The sequence below is a fragment of the Nuphar pumila genome, chromosome 9 (genome assembly GCF_984573655.1).
Source record: "Nuphar pumila chromosome 9, dmNupPumi1.hap1.1, whole genome shotgun sequence".
Classification (NCBI taxonomy): Eukaryota; Viridiplantae; Streptophyta; class Magnoliopsida; order Nymphaeales; family Nymphaeaceae; genus Nuphar; species Nuphar pumila.
The window spans coordinates 17,927,387-17,946,503 of record NC_143257.1 but is presented as its reverse complement, the minus strand read 5'-3'; the positions used below and the strand labels follow the sequence as shown (position 1 = coordinate 17,946,503).

The following is a 19,117-nucleotide window of genomic DNA, read 5'->3' as shown; positions in this document are numbered from 1 at the left end:
ACTCCAAGAAAGTACCGTAGTTTGCCAAGGTCCTTCATTTTGAACCTCTGATTCAAGAGATGTTTGACTTCTTCAATGTGGTCATTGGAACTGCCAGTAATGATGATATCATCCACATATATCAACAACAGAGTAATTGTGTCTTGGTCCTTAAATATAAATAAGGAGTGGTCAAGAAGAGATTTCTTAAAACCATATTTTTGTATTTCAAGAGAAAAGCTGTCAAACCAAGATCGAGATGCCTGCTTCAATCCATATATCTCCCTTTTTAGTCTGCAGACATATTTTGTAGGATTACCTTCTGCGTAACCCGTGGGTTGTTCCATGTAAACTTCTTCTCTCAAATCTCCATGAAGAAAGGCATTCTTCACATCAAGTTGGCTAATGGTCCATTGGTGTTCAATGGCTAAAGAAAGTATGACTCGGATTGTCCCCATCCTCACCACTGGACTAAAGGTTTCATCATAGTCCTATCCTTGCTCCTGTGTAAAACCTTTGGCTACAAGTCTCGCCTTGTATCGCTCTATAGTCCCATCTGGTTTATACTTTATTTTGTACACCCATTTCGAACCAACAACATTTTTGTCAGGTGGTCTTGATACGACATCCCACGTACCACATTCATGTAGAGCTTCCATCTCCTCATTCATAGCTTCAATCCATCTTCTGGAATTTGATGCTTGAGAGAACGTTGTGGGTTCATCTTCTTTATTCAAGGCTGTTAGAAAGAGTTGAAAATCTAATGAGAAATTTTCATAACTGACCCACCTTTCAATTGGATGGCGAGGACGTGTGGATCTTCTAGTATCAACAATGTTGGATGTTGAGGATGTGTCCATGTCTGAATCAACTATAGTAGGTGACTCTCTTTCTCGTCGAGTATATACAAAGCCTCTATATCTTCCTGGATTCAAAGTTGAGTTTGTATTTTCATGATCAATCATCCCATCAGTAGACACAGGTATCTTATCCTTTTGAGTGCAATTTGAGCAAGCATCACTAGCTCCTGTGAGAAGTTTATAGTTCAACCAAGGATAGTAAGCCTGAACTTCATGTTTTGATTCTAAAGAACTATTACATTGATAATCAAAATTCAATTCATCAAAGATGACATTTCTTGATATTTTGATGCGCTTGCTCACCGGATCATAGCATCTGTACCCTTTATAGTCATCGGCATAACCCACAAACCTGCACTTCAAAGCCTTGTCCTGAAACTTATGTCTCTTTGAACTGTCAACATGAACATAGCATAAACAGCCAAACACATGCAAATCATAGTAGTTGGGGTGAATACCAAAAAGAGACAAATAAGGAGACTTGTTTTCCAAAATAGTCATGGGCAATCGATTTATCACATGAACTGCAGAATGAAAAGCCTCTGTCCATAAAGTGATCGGAAGATTACTATCATGCATCATGCTCATCGCACTCTCAACAATATGGCGATGCTTTCTTTCAGCAATCCCATTCTGCTGAGGTGTGTGCGGGCAAGACACCTTTTTCCTTATCCCATTACTTTGAAGAAAGTTAGTAAAGTCAATGGAAGAGAATTCACCTCCTCCGTCACATTGGAAACTTAGGATGTTTTCAGAAAATTGGTTTCTGACAAAGGAATGGAAGTTACGGAACAACTTGAAAGTCTCAGATTTATGTTTCATGAAAAATATCCAGGAATAGCGAGAATAACTGTCAACAAATAAAAGATAGTATCTAGTTCCAGACATAGAAGCAACTGGAGCAGGCCCCCAAACATCAGAACAAATAGTCTCAAAAGGTCTTGAAGCTCTTTTATTGATAGAATGAAATGGTAAAACATGACTCTTACATAAGAGACAACTAGAACATTTGTTGTCATTTACATTTATTCCTAAACTTGACTTGGGAATGAGGTTACTTGAAACAAGCTTCTCAATGAAATTATTACTGCAGTGACCTAGACGACCATGCCAAAGGTTTGGCTTATTGATTTCAGAGACACTAAAAACGCAGGTAGGATTTTCAGAAGACAATGATGATTGGAGCTTCAAGTTTGGGTCTGCAGAGCGAATATGTGCTGAAGGATCTTCTTGAAAAACATACATATTGCCTTGCCGTTTCCCTCTAGCGAACGTCTCCTTCGTGCAGAGATCCTTAACAAGAACAGAAGAGGGAGTAAATTCAACTGAGGCTTTGATATCATCAACAAGTTTAGAAACTGAAACAATGTTTTTCTTGATATTAGGGGCATAAAGAACATTTGAAAGATTGATGGAAGATTCAGGTAAGGGTATGATGGAGTTTCCAATATGCGAAACAGAGTGGTGTGATCCATCTCCAGTAACTATACTACTTCTACCAATGTAAGGAACAAGTTTTAGGAGCTTACCTGCATCTCCAGTAACATGAGTCGCTGCGCCAGAATCTACGTACCAAGTGCCTTGTTCATTCTGTTTCAGATTCAATTCTGCTAAGGCTGACAATAACAACTCTTTTACTTCTCCGCTGGTCCTTGTATTGTCTGTGCCTCTTTTTTGCTTTAGTCTGTGTTGATTTTCCTTTATTTAGGGGATTGAACCAGCAGTTAGCTTTGATATGCCCCCTTTTATTACACAGAAAGCAAGTAGGAATTGGCCTTTGTCTTTGTGGGTTGGTATATGAGTTGGGGGTAGGCAATAATCCACGACCTCCATGACCACTTCTACCTTGTGCTCCTTTTCCCTTGATATCATAGTTTCCTCGTCCTCGTGCATAAGTAACCCCTGTAGCAAGAACTTCTTGTGCCCCAGTATGCATAGATGATTCTTCAGAAAATCCCTTTAGATTCATCTCATATTGTAACAATTTTGCACGCAGATCTTCAAAATTGGGCAGCTCAGGTAAACATAACAGAGAAGTGACAATCATATGATAGTCGTGTCCCAATCCACTGAGGGTTTGTTGTACCAAATCTTTGTCAGAAACTGTACTTCCAACAACTGCTAACTGATCTGTGATGACCTTCATTTTGTTCAAATATTCCATGATGGTCATGGACTCCTTTCTTAACATTTGAAATTCTCTTTTAAGAAACATAATCCTGGCCTGAGAAACCTGTGAGTATGTCTGAACAAGTCTGTTCCAAAGTTGCATGGCAGTGCAGTCATCTGGAATGGCTACAAGAACCTCTTGTGAGAGTGTTGATGTAATATAAGCAACAAGCGCTTGGTCTCTTTTCATCCAAGCCACAAATTCAGGATTTCTAACATATACGGTAGTAGATTCCCCTTTGCTGTCCCTTTCTTCTTGTGATATGAACTCAGGAGGAACTGGAATGGATCCATCCAGATGTCCAGAAAGATCCTGACTCCTAATGAAAGGTATGATTTGCCTCTTCCAAGTCAAGAAATTACCATTATTTAATTTTTCAGACACAAGTTGGCTGAGGAAACTTGAAGAAAGAACTGACTGGTTAGGAAGAGAATTCATGTTTCACAGAATGAAGAATGTATTCAGCACAATCTGCTTACACCTGCAGTTCTGTAATTTTTCCTTTTTTTTTTTTGCAAGAACTAATTCAGATTGCTGATACGAAACAGAAATTTAAAGACAATCAGATTTCTGATTTGTATATGAAATGGAATGTCGGATATGAAAATCCAAAAAAAATGTGCATATGTATTCCTAATGTCGGCTTGTTAATGGCTGAATGAGGGAATCTGGGCTGAAGCACTCAAGAGATAAAAATAAACAGTGGCGAAACCAAGGTTCGACCACCACCAACGTAGGAGAAAAGGAAACTGTAGAAAGAAAAATTGAGAAAAGAAGAGGATGAATAAGACGTGAATCCAAAGTTGGCTTGGTGAGAAAAGAAGGGGTGAGTCGTGATTCCCAGAAACCGAAAAAGAAATCTCAGTTGTCTGGATCAGTCGTGAACCCAAGAAGAGACGAGAAATAGGCTGAGACTGACTGGGTCAGTCGTGATTCCAGAAAGAAATAGGAAATAGGTGTAGGATCTGCTGAGACTGATTGGGTCAGTCGTGAATCCAAAAAGAAAAGAAAACAAGAACAGTCGTACCTTTTTTTTTTGATTGATTTTCAGACTTTGGAAGAGGAAATAGAGGAGAAAAGGATCTTCAGACGTGTCTTTTGAATCGATCCCAGTTTCAGCTGAAGCGTGGCTCTGATACCATGTTAGTTTTGCAACCTCCAGTCCGTCCCATGTTGGAGCTGCAAAACAGAGAGAGGTAGAGGAAGGGAGAGAGAGGTTTGGGGAAAACCGATACCCTGCTGCACATGGGTCGGCTGCTGTGTATTACTTTATATTAACATGAGATTACAAACAAAATTAGGGTACTAGAATACCCTTTTTACAATAATCAATATTACACAATGCCATTAATGAGGAAGTGGGTGTCACGGGTCTGGATCTTCAGATCCATGACCCGTAACCAGAGAAAACACTTCTTTTCACATAGCTCTATCAGCCGTCTATAAAGTCTAACTTGCCACCTGCTCATGAAATGAGCCAATTTCATAACAAACTGGTAGGTACACAAATAAACAATGTAGAATAAGTAAAGCAGGACATTCATAAGATAAACAATTTATTTTATTAAAGACAATGGTAGCACGTATAATTGAATTGCGAGGAATTACATCTATTCTGGCATGAGCAACATAAGCAAATAACAACTAAACCGAAGGGAATGCGCAACACAAGGTGTAAGCATCATTATAAACAATTAGCTAGCTTGAGTAGCTAATTATTACAAGTAAAGAACGATGTTAGTAGTTTAACTAACAAGTATAATGCCACAATAGGTATAAACCGTTCGACTAACAATGAGAACAAATTATTTTTCTGTTTCGATATTAGCTGGCCTTACGGGTACACACAGGACACAAATCGTAAAAACAATTGAGACCAGTTTGGGGGTCTATTATGCCATGTGTTTTCAATACCCTGAATAGCTAGTTGAGTCCGCTTTTAAGGGAACGGTCGGTGACCGAGAGAGAATTCCTCAAAGGCCACTTGTTCCAAAGGATGCATCCAACTTCTGCAGAAGTGTTGAACTAACTTTTGTAGACCATTTCTCCTAACTCCGATGATTGGAGAATCTGAGTTTTTTGCCCGTAACTGCCATTAAAGGACCTGTCCATCAGAGTTTTGTACCCTTTCGTTCTCTCTTTTGACAGGAGTTCGTGGTTCGAATGGTTACGTCAGGTGTTAGTTAACTGAAGACCCATTCTGCATGCTCTGGTCTTTCAACCAACTTGAGCATCTTGCCTCTGAATGCGAATCATCACTATTTATGTGATCTCAACATTGTGCTATTTGCACGTTCGAGGTTGCCACAACCCCATCATCCAATCATCGTAATACAAACCAGACGTACCTGTTCAAAGGTACGGCCGTACCTATCCAAAGCTACGACTACGATGAAAGGGTAACATTTAATATGTTACAATTCATTTGGTTCAATCATGCATAGCTCTTTGAGCATTTGGCCTGTAGAGGCGAACATCATTATCTTTATTTATTTCAAAAGAGTGCTTTTTGCACAACTCGAGGTGCCCAACGACCTCTCATACTACTCATTGTAGTGAACATACCATACCTATCAGAAAGGTCCGACGAAGAGAGTAGGTCATGGGTTTCTCGAAGGAAAACCCACACAGTGTTTTGAATGACTTAAAAGCAGTAATATATTTGGCATGCTCAAACACTACGAAACAGGAAATCTCGAACAAGTCTTGGAATCACCGTGGATCCAATCATTTCTTCCGAGTGATCAACTCGGGGTACAATTAGTTGCATCTAGCAACACACATATGAAATATTCACTTTAAAAGCATGATTTTGTGCTCGAGAAGTTGGACCTTGCAACAGGAAGATCCTCTTCTTGAGATTTTGGCGCATGTACCCAATTTTGCTTCTTTTCGAAAGGTACTAAATATGGTACGCACACCTGGACACCCTACGAGGCTTGCCTGAGGGTGTCATCAAGATCTAACATATAATAACAAACTAAGCATCTACAATGCAAACACAACAACGAGCAAGTACAAAAACACAATAATAAGAATTACTGTAGAAATGATCCTACTCATATAGAATACATCAAGCATGTAATTTTAGAAGAATAAGAACGAGAAAATACAATACTCTATATGTACGCATGTATGAAATATCAATTATTCTATCTCAGAATCCTTATACTTTATTTAATTCATCTAAAATCCTCGTGCAACTTTCCCTTATCTCGGGATGTTGCGTCGTTGTGTGCGCCTACAAGTGTAGGTGATGTAGGACTCGGGCCGCGGGGCACGAGTGAGGTCTTTCGTGCAAACTACAAAAATATGAATACTTAAAATGCTAAAGTCATAGTAAGGAACAGAAAGGGCAATGGCAGGGGCTCAGTCCCTTCCGAAGAAGGAGAGTGGGAGGGGCTAGGCCCCTGCCGGATAATCAAGTGGTGGCAGGAGCTCAGCCCCTGCCAGCGCAATTAAGCAAATGGCAGGGATTCGGCCCCTGCCAGAAAACCAGGCAGTGGCAAGGGCAGGGCCCCTGCCAGAAGAATTGAGCAAGTGGCAGCGGGGGAGCCCCCTCCCCTGCCCGTAGGACTATGCAGAGATAGGGGCCCGCTCCCCTGCATGCCGAAAAACAAGGAAGCAGGAGGCGAAGCCCCCTGCTGCTAGTTAAAAACACAGAGGCAGGGGGCTCTGGGCCCCTATCTGTCGATCGACATAAGAGACAGAGGGCACAAACCCCCTCCCCCCCCCCCCCCCCATTCGATGAAAAAAAAAAACAAAGGACAGGGGACACCGACCCCCCTGTTCGATGTCCAGAACAAAGGGACAGGGGCGTCGGCCCCTTGACAGGCGGAAGGACCAAGGAACAGGGGGCGCCAGCCCCCCCCCCGTTCGATGATTAGAACAAGGGCAGGGGGCATTGCCCTCCTGTCGGACGACAGGAAAATAGAAGAAGACAGAAGAAGATAGAGGGAGGAAGAAGAAGACAACTAGAGAGGAGAGGCGCGACAGGGATCGCCGCCCCCTGCCGATCTCCCAACGAACGCAAAGAGAGAGAGAAGGGGAGGGCACAGTAGGGAGCCGCTGACCTCCTGCCGGCCCTCCAGCAACTAGAAGAAGAAGAAGAAGAAGAAGAAGAAGAAGATAGAGGCGTACCTGGGAGAGGGTCAGCGTCGCCGACCGACGTCTATGGGCTTCCAACTATGTCGGCTCAACGCACGCAATGAGCAGGTGCCGCGGGGGCTCGTTGGAAGCGCAACAGAGAGGGGGACGAGAGAGAAGATGAGTTGAGAGGGAGGAGGAGGTAGGCGCAGGCTGAGAAAACCCTCCCTCCCCTCTGCGATATTTAAAGAGTGTCGGGGGAAAGAGTGTCGGGGGAGGCATGAAAAGGGAAACCCCAAAGGGGTTTCCTTGCAGAGGGGAAAGGGGGAAAGAACGGGCGCAACTGCGGGGAAGAGGGTTTAAAAGACCCTCACCCCCCTGTGTATCACGTTATAACCCTAATGGGTTAACGGGTTTCGGTCGGATCCGGGTTTGACCTGAATCCGACTTTTTTTTTGGTAAAACGTAGGTTTCTACAATTTGTCTCTTTCATGTCAGAAAATTTGGGTGATTAAGTTTTTCAGAGACAAGCTGACTCATAAACTTCGAAGAGAGACCAACATAGGAAGAGGAATCCATTTAAAATAGATGAGAGAATAAAGGAAGTAAGGAAGGAAGAGAGTGAAATTCAGTCAAGGGAAAATATGCAGCAGCACAACAAGAGAATTAGATAAAATGCAGGATATAATATAAAACATCCCCCCCCCTTTTTTTAAAGGGGCACTATTCCAGTTTCTGTCTGATTCCTGTAACAGACCAGAAAACTACAATATAGTGCTGCTAATATGCATATTCCGATTAAGAATGTATGAAGTAATAAAGAAAAATATCGAAACTGACAAGAAATATCAAGAGTGAAACAAGATTCCAGAAAAATGAAATCTGGAAAAATAATGAGAATAGAAACTTTTTCCCTACTTTTTTTTTGTTGGTTAGGGATATATGAAGCTAGAGTTCAGATTGGGATATTCGAAAGCAAGCAACCTCTATTTTGACGTCAAATCCACCTTTTTTTTTGGAATTGATGTCAAACATAAAACACAATATTAGATGAATGAAACAAGGAATAATCTGCTGTCAGTAAAGAAAGACTGACAGTAGATGAAAAGAGAAGAAAGAGGACAGATTAGAAGAGAAAAGAAGAGGAGAAAGGATTTTTTTTTACCGGAAGAAATAATAATCGTTCTATAGGGGCATACCTTTTGGAACAAAACCGAGGTCCTGCTCTGATACCATGTAAGAAATCCCCACAGTTAGAGAGATGCTCAAAACGGCAGCCCATCTTTGAGATGGAATGCCCTAATCCTTTATTATGAGACAAATTACACAACAGGTTTAAAATACATGAAAATAACTAAAATGCCATTACATAAAGAAATCTGTACAATAAGGATGAGACGCACAGATCTGGATCCGATCCAGATCCGATGACGTCAAAACATATTTTATCATGGACATGGAGTCAAATTGTTCTTGTTATTGTTCAAACAGAGTCATGCAATCAAGGGACACAAAACCATGTAATCCTGGCTGCCTTGGATCATTTATATGGAGATGTTCTCATCAGGCAATGAATGAGTATGAGACAGATTATAGCAATAAAAAAATACACATGCCGTTGCATGGATATTTGTCACCATCAACTTGTAGATCTCATCATGAGGTGAAAAATTGACCTTTGTGTTCTGGAAAACATGATTGCATCAAATCTTCCACCTTTTTGTAGGTTGATTGTGATTGATTTTGTATATCTGATCAGGAGCTAAAGTGCAAAGGTTGCATTTTGTCATTGACTGTAATGTCTTCTTGAGGGTCATGGCAGAGCTTGGAAAATGTAGCTAGTTTGCATGTGAAGTGCTAGTGGTTGAAGGAATATAATTTGCTAACTCCATAATTTTCCTTGAGGGTCATGTTGAAGATTCTGCCTAGAATTTAAGTCACTGGAAATTTTAAAGCAAAAATAAAAAAGTAATTCTATTGAAGTAACAACACAAACTTACCAAAATAAATGGATAAAAATAGACTCGGTCAAAGTTGACCGAGTCCAAAATGTGGACGGACCTGGCCTCGGTGCGTTGACCGAGTCCGGCACTTAGTTGACCGTGTCCGCACCCGTGTTGGGGCATGTCGACGCGTGTGCGACGACCTTTTAGCCGAGTCCGTGTGACTTAGCTGGTGACTAACTTGAGAGATTCATGGGCTTCAGAGTCCAAAAACAGAGCGTTGTAACTGACATGGAGTAAAATAAGGGGTGACTGTAAATTTGTTTTTTCAGTTGATTTATGGTACCAGTATATATGGATAATATTGTCTGGATTTTTATATACATGTTCCACTTCTATGGGGATTGTAGATGATCTTGTGCTCTATGGTATTTTGTTTTCTTGATTGCATGGGTCTAGCAAAAAGATTATGTTGACTTAAGATTGCTTCTGTTTCTGTTCAGGCGGTGAAGCAACTGCTTAAACTGGTCCCTGATAGCCCTGATACTCACCGCTGCATGGTATTCTTCTGTGGGAGAATTAGCTACTTTTTCTCTTGATTCAAATGCCTTTCTGCAGAAAGTAGCTGTATTTATCAACTGTGTCTGATTGGCCTTGTGTGTGTGTGTGTGTGTGTGTGTGTGTGTGAGAGAGAGAGAGAGAGAGAGAGAGAGAGAGAGAGAGAGAGCTCTGTACTTGATTAGCTGAAAATAATGAGAGCAGTTAGGTGTACTTTTACAGATCACCCAAAATGAAGAGGCTTCTTTCAATTTTTCGTAAACAAAATTTGATATGCAGAAATCATGCATGGTTCAATTTCTTTGCTCTTAGTGAACAAAATCTTTTAGTTTTTATTCTATATTACCAGTTCTAGAAAGTAAAGGTAAATTAGCTATTAGTTCATTGTAAATGTTATGTTTGACCTGAACTGTTTTCTTCCTGATTTTACCTATTCATTGTCGGAGAGCATTCTACAAACTCAACATATTATGTAAAATCATTGTCAGCGAGCATTCTGTGAGCTTCCTGATTTTACCTATTCATTGTCAGAGAGCATTCTACAAACTAACATATTATGTAAAATCATTGTCAGAGAGCATTCTGTTAACTAACGTATTATGCATCATTGCATATCTTATATCCCTTGTAAGAATGGGCTTGAGTTTATGTTATGCTTCTGAGAATTTGGCTGGAAATGGTAAAGGTGATTTTGGTCCGGGAATGGGAATATGTTGGTTTGAGAATCTGCAGCTAAACTCCAGTTGATGTTGTCAGATACTATTTTTTCATAAAGTGGATGGGCTTTCATCACCTGTGATGGACTCTGAGAAACTTGTATGGAGTGTCTTAGAAGCAGAGCGGCCTACATTGAGGTACACATAGATCTTTATTCAGCTTAAGTTTTATTTCTTTTCAGTTTTTAACTTTGTTGTTGCATGTCTTCTTTGCAGAGGATTGCGAGAAATGACTTCTCTTATTGAAGCAAACAAATGTTTTCTTGATGCTCATAACGGTCAGTCTCTGTTCAATGCTTTTCTTTTCTTTTTTCCCCTGAGCTTTTGGTGACATGTTGTGATCATAGCTTCTATTTTCTTAGCTGTGATTGTTCACCTCCACCTGTGACCAAAACAAATGTGCCCTAATAGTTCTGTCTTTTGAAGATTCCTTGATGCATAGAGCTGTGGCAGCTGAGATGTTGTATGTTCTAGCCCCTGAGAAGAAGCTTGAAGCAATTAAGCTTATAGAAGATTCAACTAATTTATCTGGACCAATGTAAGCTTCCTTACCTAACCAAGCAAACACTATTTTTCCTTTTCTTTTTTGTTTTACATTTATTTATTTAAAAATTTTATTCACTGTTGGATATGTCCATGGTTATGAGCAGAGCTGGTCCTAATGGACCCATCGTGGGGTGGAAACTCAAGGATTGCATTACTGTGCACAAATTGCTCGGAACCATTTTTGCTGATCCTGATGCTGCTTCTAGTCAGTACCTGAGCAATCTTCTTGTTTTTCCTTTATTTTCTATTTTAATGAGTTATTTATTTTATTTTCTTGGCTCTTTGTGTAATTTTGAAAGAATAGCTTTATGCTGTGCATATATATATATATATATATATATATATATATATATATATATATATATATATATATATATATAGAGAGAGAGAGAGAGAGAGAGAGAGAGAGAGAGAGAGAGCAGGTTCATCATGCTTCATGGATAATGTTAAAACATATAGTTAGTCTATGGTCGTCCAAATAAGGGTTGTTTTATTTTCCTTGCTTCCACCCCGAACCCTATTTTTCTAGAGAATCACCCCAGCTAATATAGAGCTTCTGGAATCTCTTGGACAATGCTTGTGTTGCTCATCCTCTCATCTATTACACATTCTTATTTTATGAAATCAAATTGTATTGAATGGGTCATGTATCTGATATTAAGTTCATAGTGCTTTGTCAGATAATATATTAATGTTATAAATTCTTGTTCTTGATAGGCTATAACTGTTGGCCATGTTTTCCTGAGATTCAATCATTGCTTAGTATTCATGTAATGATGTCAACTGTATGCTTCAAAAATTGACTGGATTTGCACCTTCTTCATCTCTGGATGCTGGTGTTGTTGACTGTAATTGCATTTTCCTTCTCTGGCATTCATGGTTACTGGTGTTATTTTTAGTGTCTGGATTACAATATTAATGGAGAAAAGTGAGTTTATCAAGTCTTCCATACCTGATAAAATGGAATAGACTAGTGACATTGATGGATTCGTGTAATCATGAAAGCAGCCACTCTTGTTTGTGACTTGAAATGAGAATAAAATATCGTGATTGGATGTAGCCATTGACCTTGTGCTCTTGTGGTTCATCAAAGCTAGGAAAGGTAATGGTATTACGTTTGATACAATTAACTAGGTAAAATTCAGGGAAAAATCTAGTTAGGGGCCAACCTTTTGCTCATAATTCCAAATATGGGCCACTTTTCTGAAATCCAGATATAGGCCTAACTTTTCCTGAAAACAGTTATATAGGGACCTGAGGTCAACATCTATCATCTTGGAAAACGTGTTTCCTTGAAAATTGAAAAATACACATTCATCCTCATTTAAAAAAAAGAAAGTAAACAGCTTGACTTTGAACTCTTAATGATGGTCACTGTTGTAATTTGACTTGTGATTTAACCTGAGTTAAAGGACAATAAGAAATGCAGGCCCTTGTTTGGTTTCCAGGAAAACAGAGGGCCATATTTGGAATCAGGGGCAAGGTATTTTCCCTGAAATTTACGTCATATGTTGTTGTATTGGGTGCTGTATGGTGTTGCAGTAACAGTGGATGTGGTGTCATGCTGGCAGATTGCGCCTTTGTTGTTATATACAGTAGCATCTAATATGTTAGCTGATTTGGACATGTGGCTGGTACTGAATGGTTGGTAGATATTGTTCAAATAATGCAAAGACTAGGTCATTGTTGGGGTTCCTCTATTTGGCTTCAGAGTGGTATTCAAAAGTCAAAAGCATAAGATGAAATGTGTAAGGTTGCTCCGGAAACAAATGATACCTATGCTAGTGTGGAATCATCAATTACCTTTGGACTTTGTGTAACCACCTTGATTAGCGATAAATCAGTACATGTCATCTAGGCTGTTTAAGTCCAGTTTCCCCTAATATGTTCTTTTATGATAGATGCACAAAATTCGTTCTGTAAAGAATACATGATTCTTTTCATGTGCATTTGATGTTAGATTTGTCGAGCCATCTCACGTTCTTTTTTCTCTGTGGTTGCTTTAGAAATGCTAATTCATGCTTGTGCATATATAGGGTGGAGAACCAGATGTGCAGAGTACTTTCCCTACTCGACATACTTCAAAGGCCTCCGCAGTTCTGCTGTACTAAAGCCAGTTGATCGTAACTTAAACACTGCACCGGAAAACGGTGGTGTTGAGCGTTGTGGTGCTAGCGTCCAAGACTCCCACTCCATAAATGGGAACATCAACTCTCTAAAGACCTTGAACATCTAATAAGCAAAAGCTCAACCCCACACACCATCTTTCAGTGCTAAAGGCACATTCAGAATTTCAAACACAGGTAAGGAACTGCACAGATTTGGGTAGTCAGCTGAACTTGGTAAATTGAATACTCGGAAGGGATTTTGAAAGAAGCAGTTTTTTGATGTTCAGTGGAGAAGAGCTGGGCACATTGATTTTCAAGATTATAGGTAAGGTCAGGATACCTCTGCGTTCTTCTTGCTTTGACTCTAGTCTTGTGTAATTTGTTCCATTGAGTTATATGCCTTGAGGAAGGGTTGATGACATTTTGGATGTGTATAATTAGTTTCTTATATTTTTATCAAATTTTGTTTGTATTTTCTGGTTGATTTATTCTGAGTGTTCTATGAGAAAACATGGACCTTTCCATTGTCGAAGAATAACCAGGAATTTGATTCAGCTCAAGTATGCCAAAGACAGAAGTCTTCAATGTATCAATGCTTTTACTGATAGCTGCCAAAACAGCAATTTGATGGCTGACTGGCCGTTTGTCAGGTTCTTCCATCTTTTCTTTTCTTTTCTTTTTTCCTTGACGACGGTTACTGACGAGTACAGGACCGGTTGTCCAATATCAACAACCAAGGAATTTGTTTCAGATATTGAGGTCTCTCTGGTCTTTGTACTTGGATGAGTTTTGTTGTTAGTAACATGGGGCTGATGATGACTATTTTCAAGTCCAAAATAGAAGGTCAAAACAAGGGGGCTAGCCTAGGAGTATAATACTGCTGTACTGATATTCAGAGATTACTACTTGGTTTGCATGTAAAAAGCCTGATTTGGGTCACATCAATTTTATAGCCCTAGCTTTCACCTGTAAAAGGCTTGATTTGGGTCACACTAGCTGAATGGATGTGGTCCAGATTGTAACGCCCTAAAATTTTAAACTTGGAATCTTTCAGAAAATAGGCAATAGACTAGAAGAAAATCTCTTTTCTTTCAGAGTTTGTTTATGTAATCAGCGGAAGATAATTATTTTGTTAAATTTAGAAAGGCAAACTAACAACTTTAGGTACGTTAGCTAAAAGAATCAAAACTCATTATACATGTTACTTGCAAAACACTTGAAAATGCATTTTTATTTAAAGAAGTTTTCAAATAGTACAAAGTTTGGATATCCAAAGAAAAATTAGTGACAAAACTTAAAAACGTTCAGGACACGAGCTAAGAGCAAGAAATCTTGTAATTGTGTATCGTTCGTGGTGTACCTAATCATCACTTGTACCCATAGAATGAGTTAGTTTCGTGAAAAAGCAGTAGGTGCACAAGAGAGATTACAGAAAACTGAATTAAGATCATTTAATTCAGTATGCTAAGCAGATCGACAGTTCAAAGCAAGTAAGCAGTTCAAAGCAGGTAAACAATTCAAAGCTCGATTGAACAAAACATATATGTGATTAAATTTTTATCTTCGCAAGCGTTTATACAGCATTATAAAAAAAGTTTAGCAGAAGACTATAAGAATGTTATCTTCTACTTGATTCAACATGGATGAAGAGATATAATGAGACATTGCTCTAACTTGTTTTCGTTTCTTCAACGAGGTCTCTGAATTTTATCAAGATGTCGTTTGTCGTTCTCACTATTTCTAACAAACTCTTTGTCCTGAACAACCTTAATTTATTTTTATCTTTTAAAGCCTTATGCGGCTAACTATCACCTCTTATGACTTATTTAAGGCATCATACTTTCTTAGAAAAACCCTATCATTTCATAGAAGGTCCAAAACATGATCTAAAATCAATAAAGATTTGATTATCATATCTGAGTCCAACATGTAATTATGCTATAACAGAAAGCCAAATCTATAGATTCATAACTGATTATCAATATCAATCTCAGAAGATCATCGTAACTCACCATAACTTTTTATGGTAATCAAAATTCACAAGTTTCACATCGGATCGCATGGTTTGGAAAATGTACGACCTCACAAGTAATTACCACCCTAGATGGTATACTTAGTCTTGGACAATACATTTTCTTATAGGATTTCACCGTCTTTGCGACTACTCACTCTTGGACAGTGTATTTTTTCATAGAGATTCTATCGCTCTAGCCGATTACCAGATCTTGATCATACATACCCTCACAGAGAATCCTTTGGGAATCCGGTCATCAACAAATGTCATATTCAATAAAAATTATTGTGATACACATATCAACACAAATGATCGCTCTCAGGGTCGATAGCCACTATTATAATTAACAATATCAATGCCGGATCACCTGGTTTGGAAAATATACAACCTCACAAGAAACTACAGTCCTAGATGGTATACCTGGTCTTGAACCATACACTTTCTCATAGAAGTTTGTCGTCTTTGTGGTTATCCACTCTTGGAAAGTGTACATCCTCACATAGATCTACCACTCTAGTCGGGTCACCTGATTTTGATGATACACACCCTTGCAGATAATTCTTTGAAGATCAGGTCCTCAACAAATACCATACTCAGTGATACATGCATCAATACAATCGACTGCTCTAAACAATTGACCGCTCTTGGGATCAGTAACCACCAATATGGACACAAACATATATACTAGCAATATGCATCGTATCACTTCACATGGTAAATCAAAACACAAGATCACACATTCCTCCAATAAGGTTCTATGAACCATGAATATTTATCGCATGCTTTTAACATTTCTTATCACGTGACATTTCAATCACATCATACAGAATCATATAACACCACACATCGCATCATTACCATAAGGAACATTGCATTCCTCAAATAGGACCTCAAAGCATGCATAAACAAAGCATGAGTTCTATACACATGAGAATACACACATAATATATTATGAATCAAATAAACTTCAACATACATAACTCTTGCGTAGTTCAATAAATTCACATAGGATTCAAGTTATATGTGCAAATATTCAGATCATTGCATCATCATATGCATTCACAATTCTTATCTCAAAGTACATCGCATTCGACCTTTCTAGCGTGTAACTCACACATATATCTTCAAGACATTTTAATCAAATATTCATGATACTTATCAATTATGTTATACAGGTATGATATATTCACACAAACAATCATAATGCAATCTTCTGCAATACAACTATGTAGGCATGACGTGTTATTTACCTGCATAAGCATCATAATCATAAGAATCTCAGAGATACTAAAGTCATACATAATTTCATCGATAAGCTTTTACTTGACAAAAAATATGTACCCAAAACACACGAAAGTCTTATGACCCATCAACCAGTGTGAATAGACTTATGTTTCGATATTACTGGCCTGCAGTTACGCGCAGACAAATCGTAGAAACAACTGAGACTAGTTCGGGCGTCTGTTATTCTATGTATTTTTAATAACCTGAATAGCTAGTTGAGTCCGCTCCTAAGGGGACAACTTTAGCCAAAAGAGGATTCTCCAAAGGCAGGTACTTGGCAACGGATGCATCCAACTTTTGCAGAAGTCCATGGGATCTACCACCTATGATAATGTCTGGTAGTCTTTTTTCCTAACTCTAATGACTTGGGAGGATGGATCTTTGCCCGTGGGGTGGTTATTAACAACCTGTCTATTGGAGTATGTACTGCTCCATCCTCTCCCTTGACATACTACAAGAAGCGAATGAGTGTGTTAGGGGTAAATTAATTGACGACTCATTCTATATGCTATAGTCTTTTGACCAAATGAGCATCTTACCTCTGAAGGTGATCCCATTTTTATGTGTTTACAACATTGTGCATTTAGCACTGTTCGAGGTCGCACGACCGTCTCATCCGATCATTGCAGTACTAGCGTGTAGTGCATGACTACAAGTACTCTAGGATGAAAAGGGGTATAGTTCTTCAATTAGAGTCTCAACAAAAGTGTTTCACAAAGATGTAATGTTTCTCAAACTTTACTTTTGACATTATTTATCTTTTGAAATAACCAACAACTTGTGTCAACATTTGGCATGCAATTTTCTAGAATCTCATCCGCTATCATGGTATCTACATGCCTCGCATGACTCGATATCGGCCTCGATGAACGAGATGCGAGTTTCTTAACAGAACCCTCGCTAAGAAGTTCGTTCAAGCCCCCAATTTGGGGTTATCCAAGATATGTCGAATAGACGAACATAACTAGCCAATCACATCCTTCTAAATACTTTGATTTGGGAAGTCTTTGATGCTTTTGCGCAGCTTCCTAAATTCTCAAGTCTACTATACAGGACTGTTCACTCAAAAAGCCAAGATCCCTCTCCTTAGACGAGAATGTATCGTTAAGCTCCCAGCTCAACTCTTATCACAAGAAGGAGAGTAGTAAATGGCTCTTGCATCCTTCACGAGGATGCCTTTTATAGAACATGCAATGAGCGAAAACTTGAGCGTCATCTGCAATGACAAGGCAATAACGAAACATTTGCAAAAGTAGGAGCCTGGGCGCAAAGCGCGACGACAAAGTAAAGACATGACAGAAAGTAAATGACAAGGATCGCGAAATCACGTCCTTGAGTTAAATGCGTACTCGTATATATATATATATATATATATATATATATATATATATATATATATATATATATATATATATATATATATATATATATATATATATATATCCTTTTTAGTTAATTGAACTCAATTCAATTATCCAAGTTCTTTGTGCAATCTTTTCCTACCTTTGAGAGTTACAAGATTGCTGGCGTCTGCGGGTGTAAGCGATGAATGACTTGGGTCACGGGGTACAAGCTGGATCCATCATACGAGTTGCAAAAGCAAGGCATCAACATGCTATCTCAATCTTAAAAATAGAGAAGACAGGGGCGCTACCGTTGTTCTGTCTTGAAATAAGCAGAGGCTGCAAACCTGCTTTCAGTGTTAGAAGCAGAGGCAGGGGCTGCGAGCCCTGCTGACCTGCTGTCAACGAGAAATAAGGAGGCAGGGGGATGCACCCCTGCCTGACGATGGTTCAGACAGAGGCAGGGGTTGCACCCCTGCTTGATGAAGGCAACGAGGCAGGCAGGGCGAAGCCCTGCCTGCTGGAAGAGCAAAGCGGCAGGAGCGAGACCCTTGCTCGCTAGACACAAAGAGGGAGGCAGGGGGCTTCGCCCCTGCCTGCCAAATACGCAAAGAGGTATGAGCTTGGCCCCTGCCTGATGAACACGCAAACAGGCAGGGGGCGAAGCCCCTGCCTGACTCTAGAGAAGAGGGAGCAAGGAGGGGGCTTGACCCCTCTCCTGAACAACGAGGGTGCAAGGAGGGTCGCAACCCCTTCCCTGAACATCGAGGGTACAGGGAGGGGGCTCGACCCCTCCCTTGACCAATAGAGGTAGGAAGGGGGTCTCGTCCCCTTCCCAACAAAACACGAAAACAAGAAGGGGGTTGACCCCTTCCCCGCGCAATAAACAAGCAGGGAGGGGCTCAACCTCTCCCCTAACATCAAGGGACCGAGGAGGGGGCTCAACCCCTCCTCCAGCGTACTACAAAGGCAGGGAGGGGCGAACCTTCCCTTGCATAGCACGTAGGCAGGGAGGGCTAGAGCCCTTCCCCACAACAAACAGAGGCAAGGAGGGTCGAACCCTCCCCTGCGCGATAAAAAGGAGACAAGAAGGGCTCAACCCTCCCTGTGAAAAAGAAGAGACATGGAGGGGTCTCGACCCTCCCTGTGAAAACAAAAGGGCAGGTAGGGGCCCTAAAACCCCCTGCCAGAACCCTTCTCATAGCCGGCAGGGGTTTTACACCTGTCGACCTGTCAACAAAGTGGCAGGGGCTAAAGCCTCTATCGGACGGCCATTCCCTGCCGTAAAAGACCGATAGGCAGGGGATTTTGCCCCTGTTAGTCAAGGGAAAGAAGAAGAAAAGAAAAGGGGAAGAGGAGGCGGCAGAGGGGTGCGCACCTGGGCTGCCGACCTTGGGTTTTCGGAAGGGAGCTCAGGTCGGGATCGCCTGTGCTGATCCCGTCAACAGGAGAAGACAGGAGAGGTGAGGGGTGGTCACCTGAGGGCTGTCGGACGGGAGGTCACCGGTGG

The 19,117-nt window shown here is 40.2% G+C and overlaps 1 protein-coding gene across 2 annotated transcripts in view; it reads left to right on the top strand.

Moving 5' to 3' along the window:
- LOC149828471 (N-terminal acetyltransferase A complex auxiliary subunit NAA15-like) overlaps window positions 1-13,452 on the top strand; it is a 65,968-nt gene extending 52,516 nt beyond the window's left edge. The window contains exons 21-27 of one of the 2 annotated variants that reach the window (XR_016434294.1): window positions 9,542-9,598; window positions 10,353-10,450; window positions 10,529-10,590; window positions 10,739-10,850; window positions 10,963-11,063; window positions 12,895-13,161; window positions 13,254-13,452. Coding sequence is in view for 1 of the 2 variants with exons in the window: in XM_090017603.1 (XP_089873729.1) it covers window positions 9,542-9,598; window positions 10,353-10,450; window positions 10,529-10,590; window positions 10,739-10,850; window positions 10,963-11,063; window positions 12,895-13,094 (630 nt within the window). In the remaining variant the exon portion in view is untranslated. Of the gene's footprint in view, window positions 1-9,541; window positions 9,599-10,352; window positions 10,451-10,528; window positions 10,591-10,738; window positions 10,851-10,962; window positions 11,064-12,894 lie in introns of both variants that reach the window. The other variant, XM_090017603.1, reaches the window with a different exon arrangement.
- The last annotated feature ends 5,665 nt before the right edge of the window (window positions 13,453-19,117 follow it).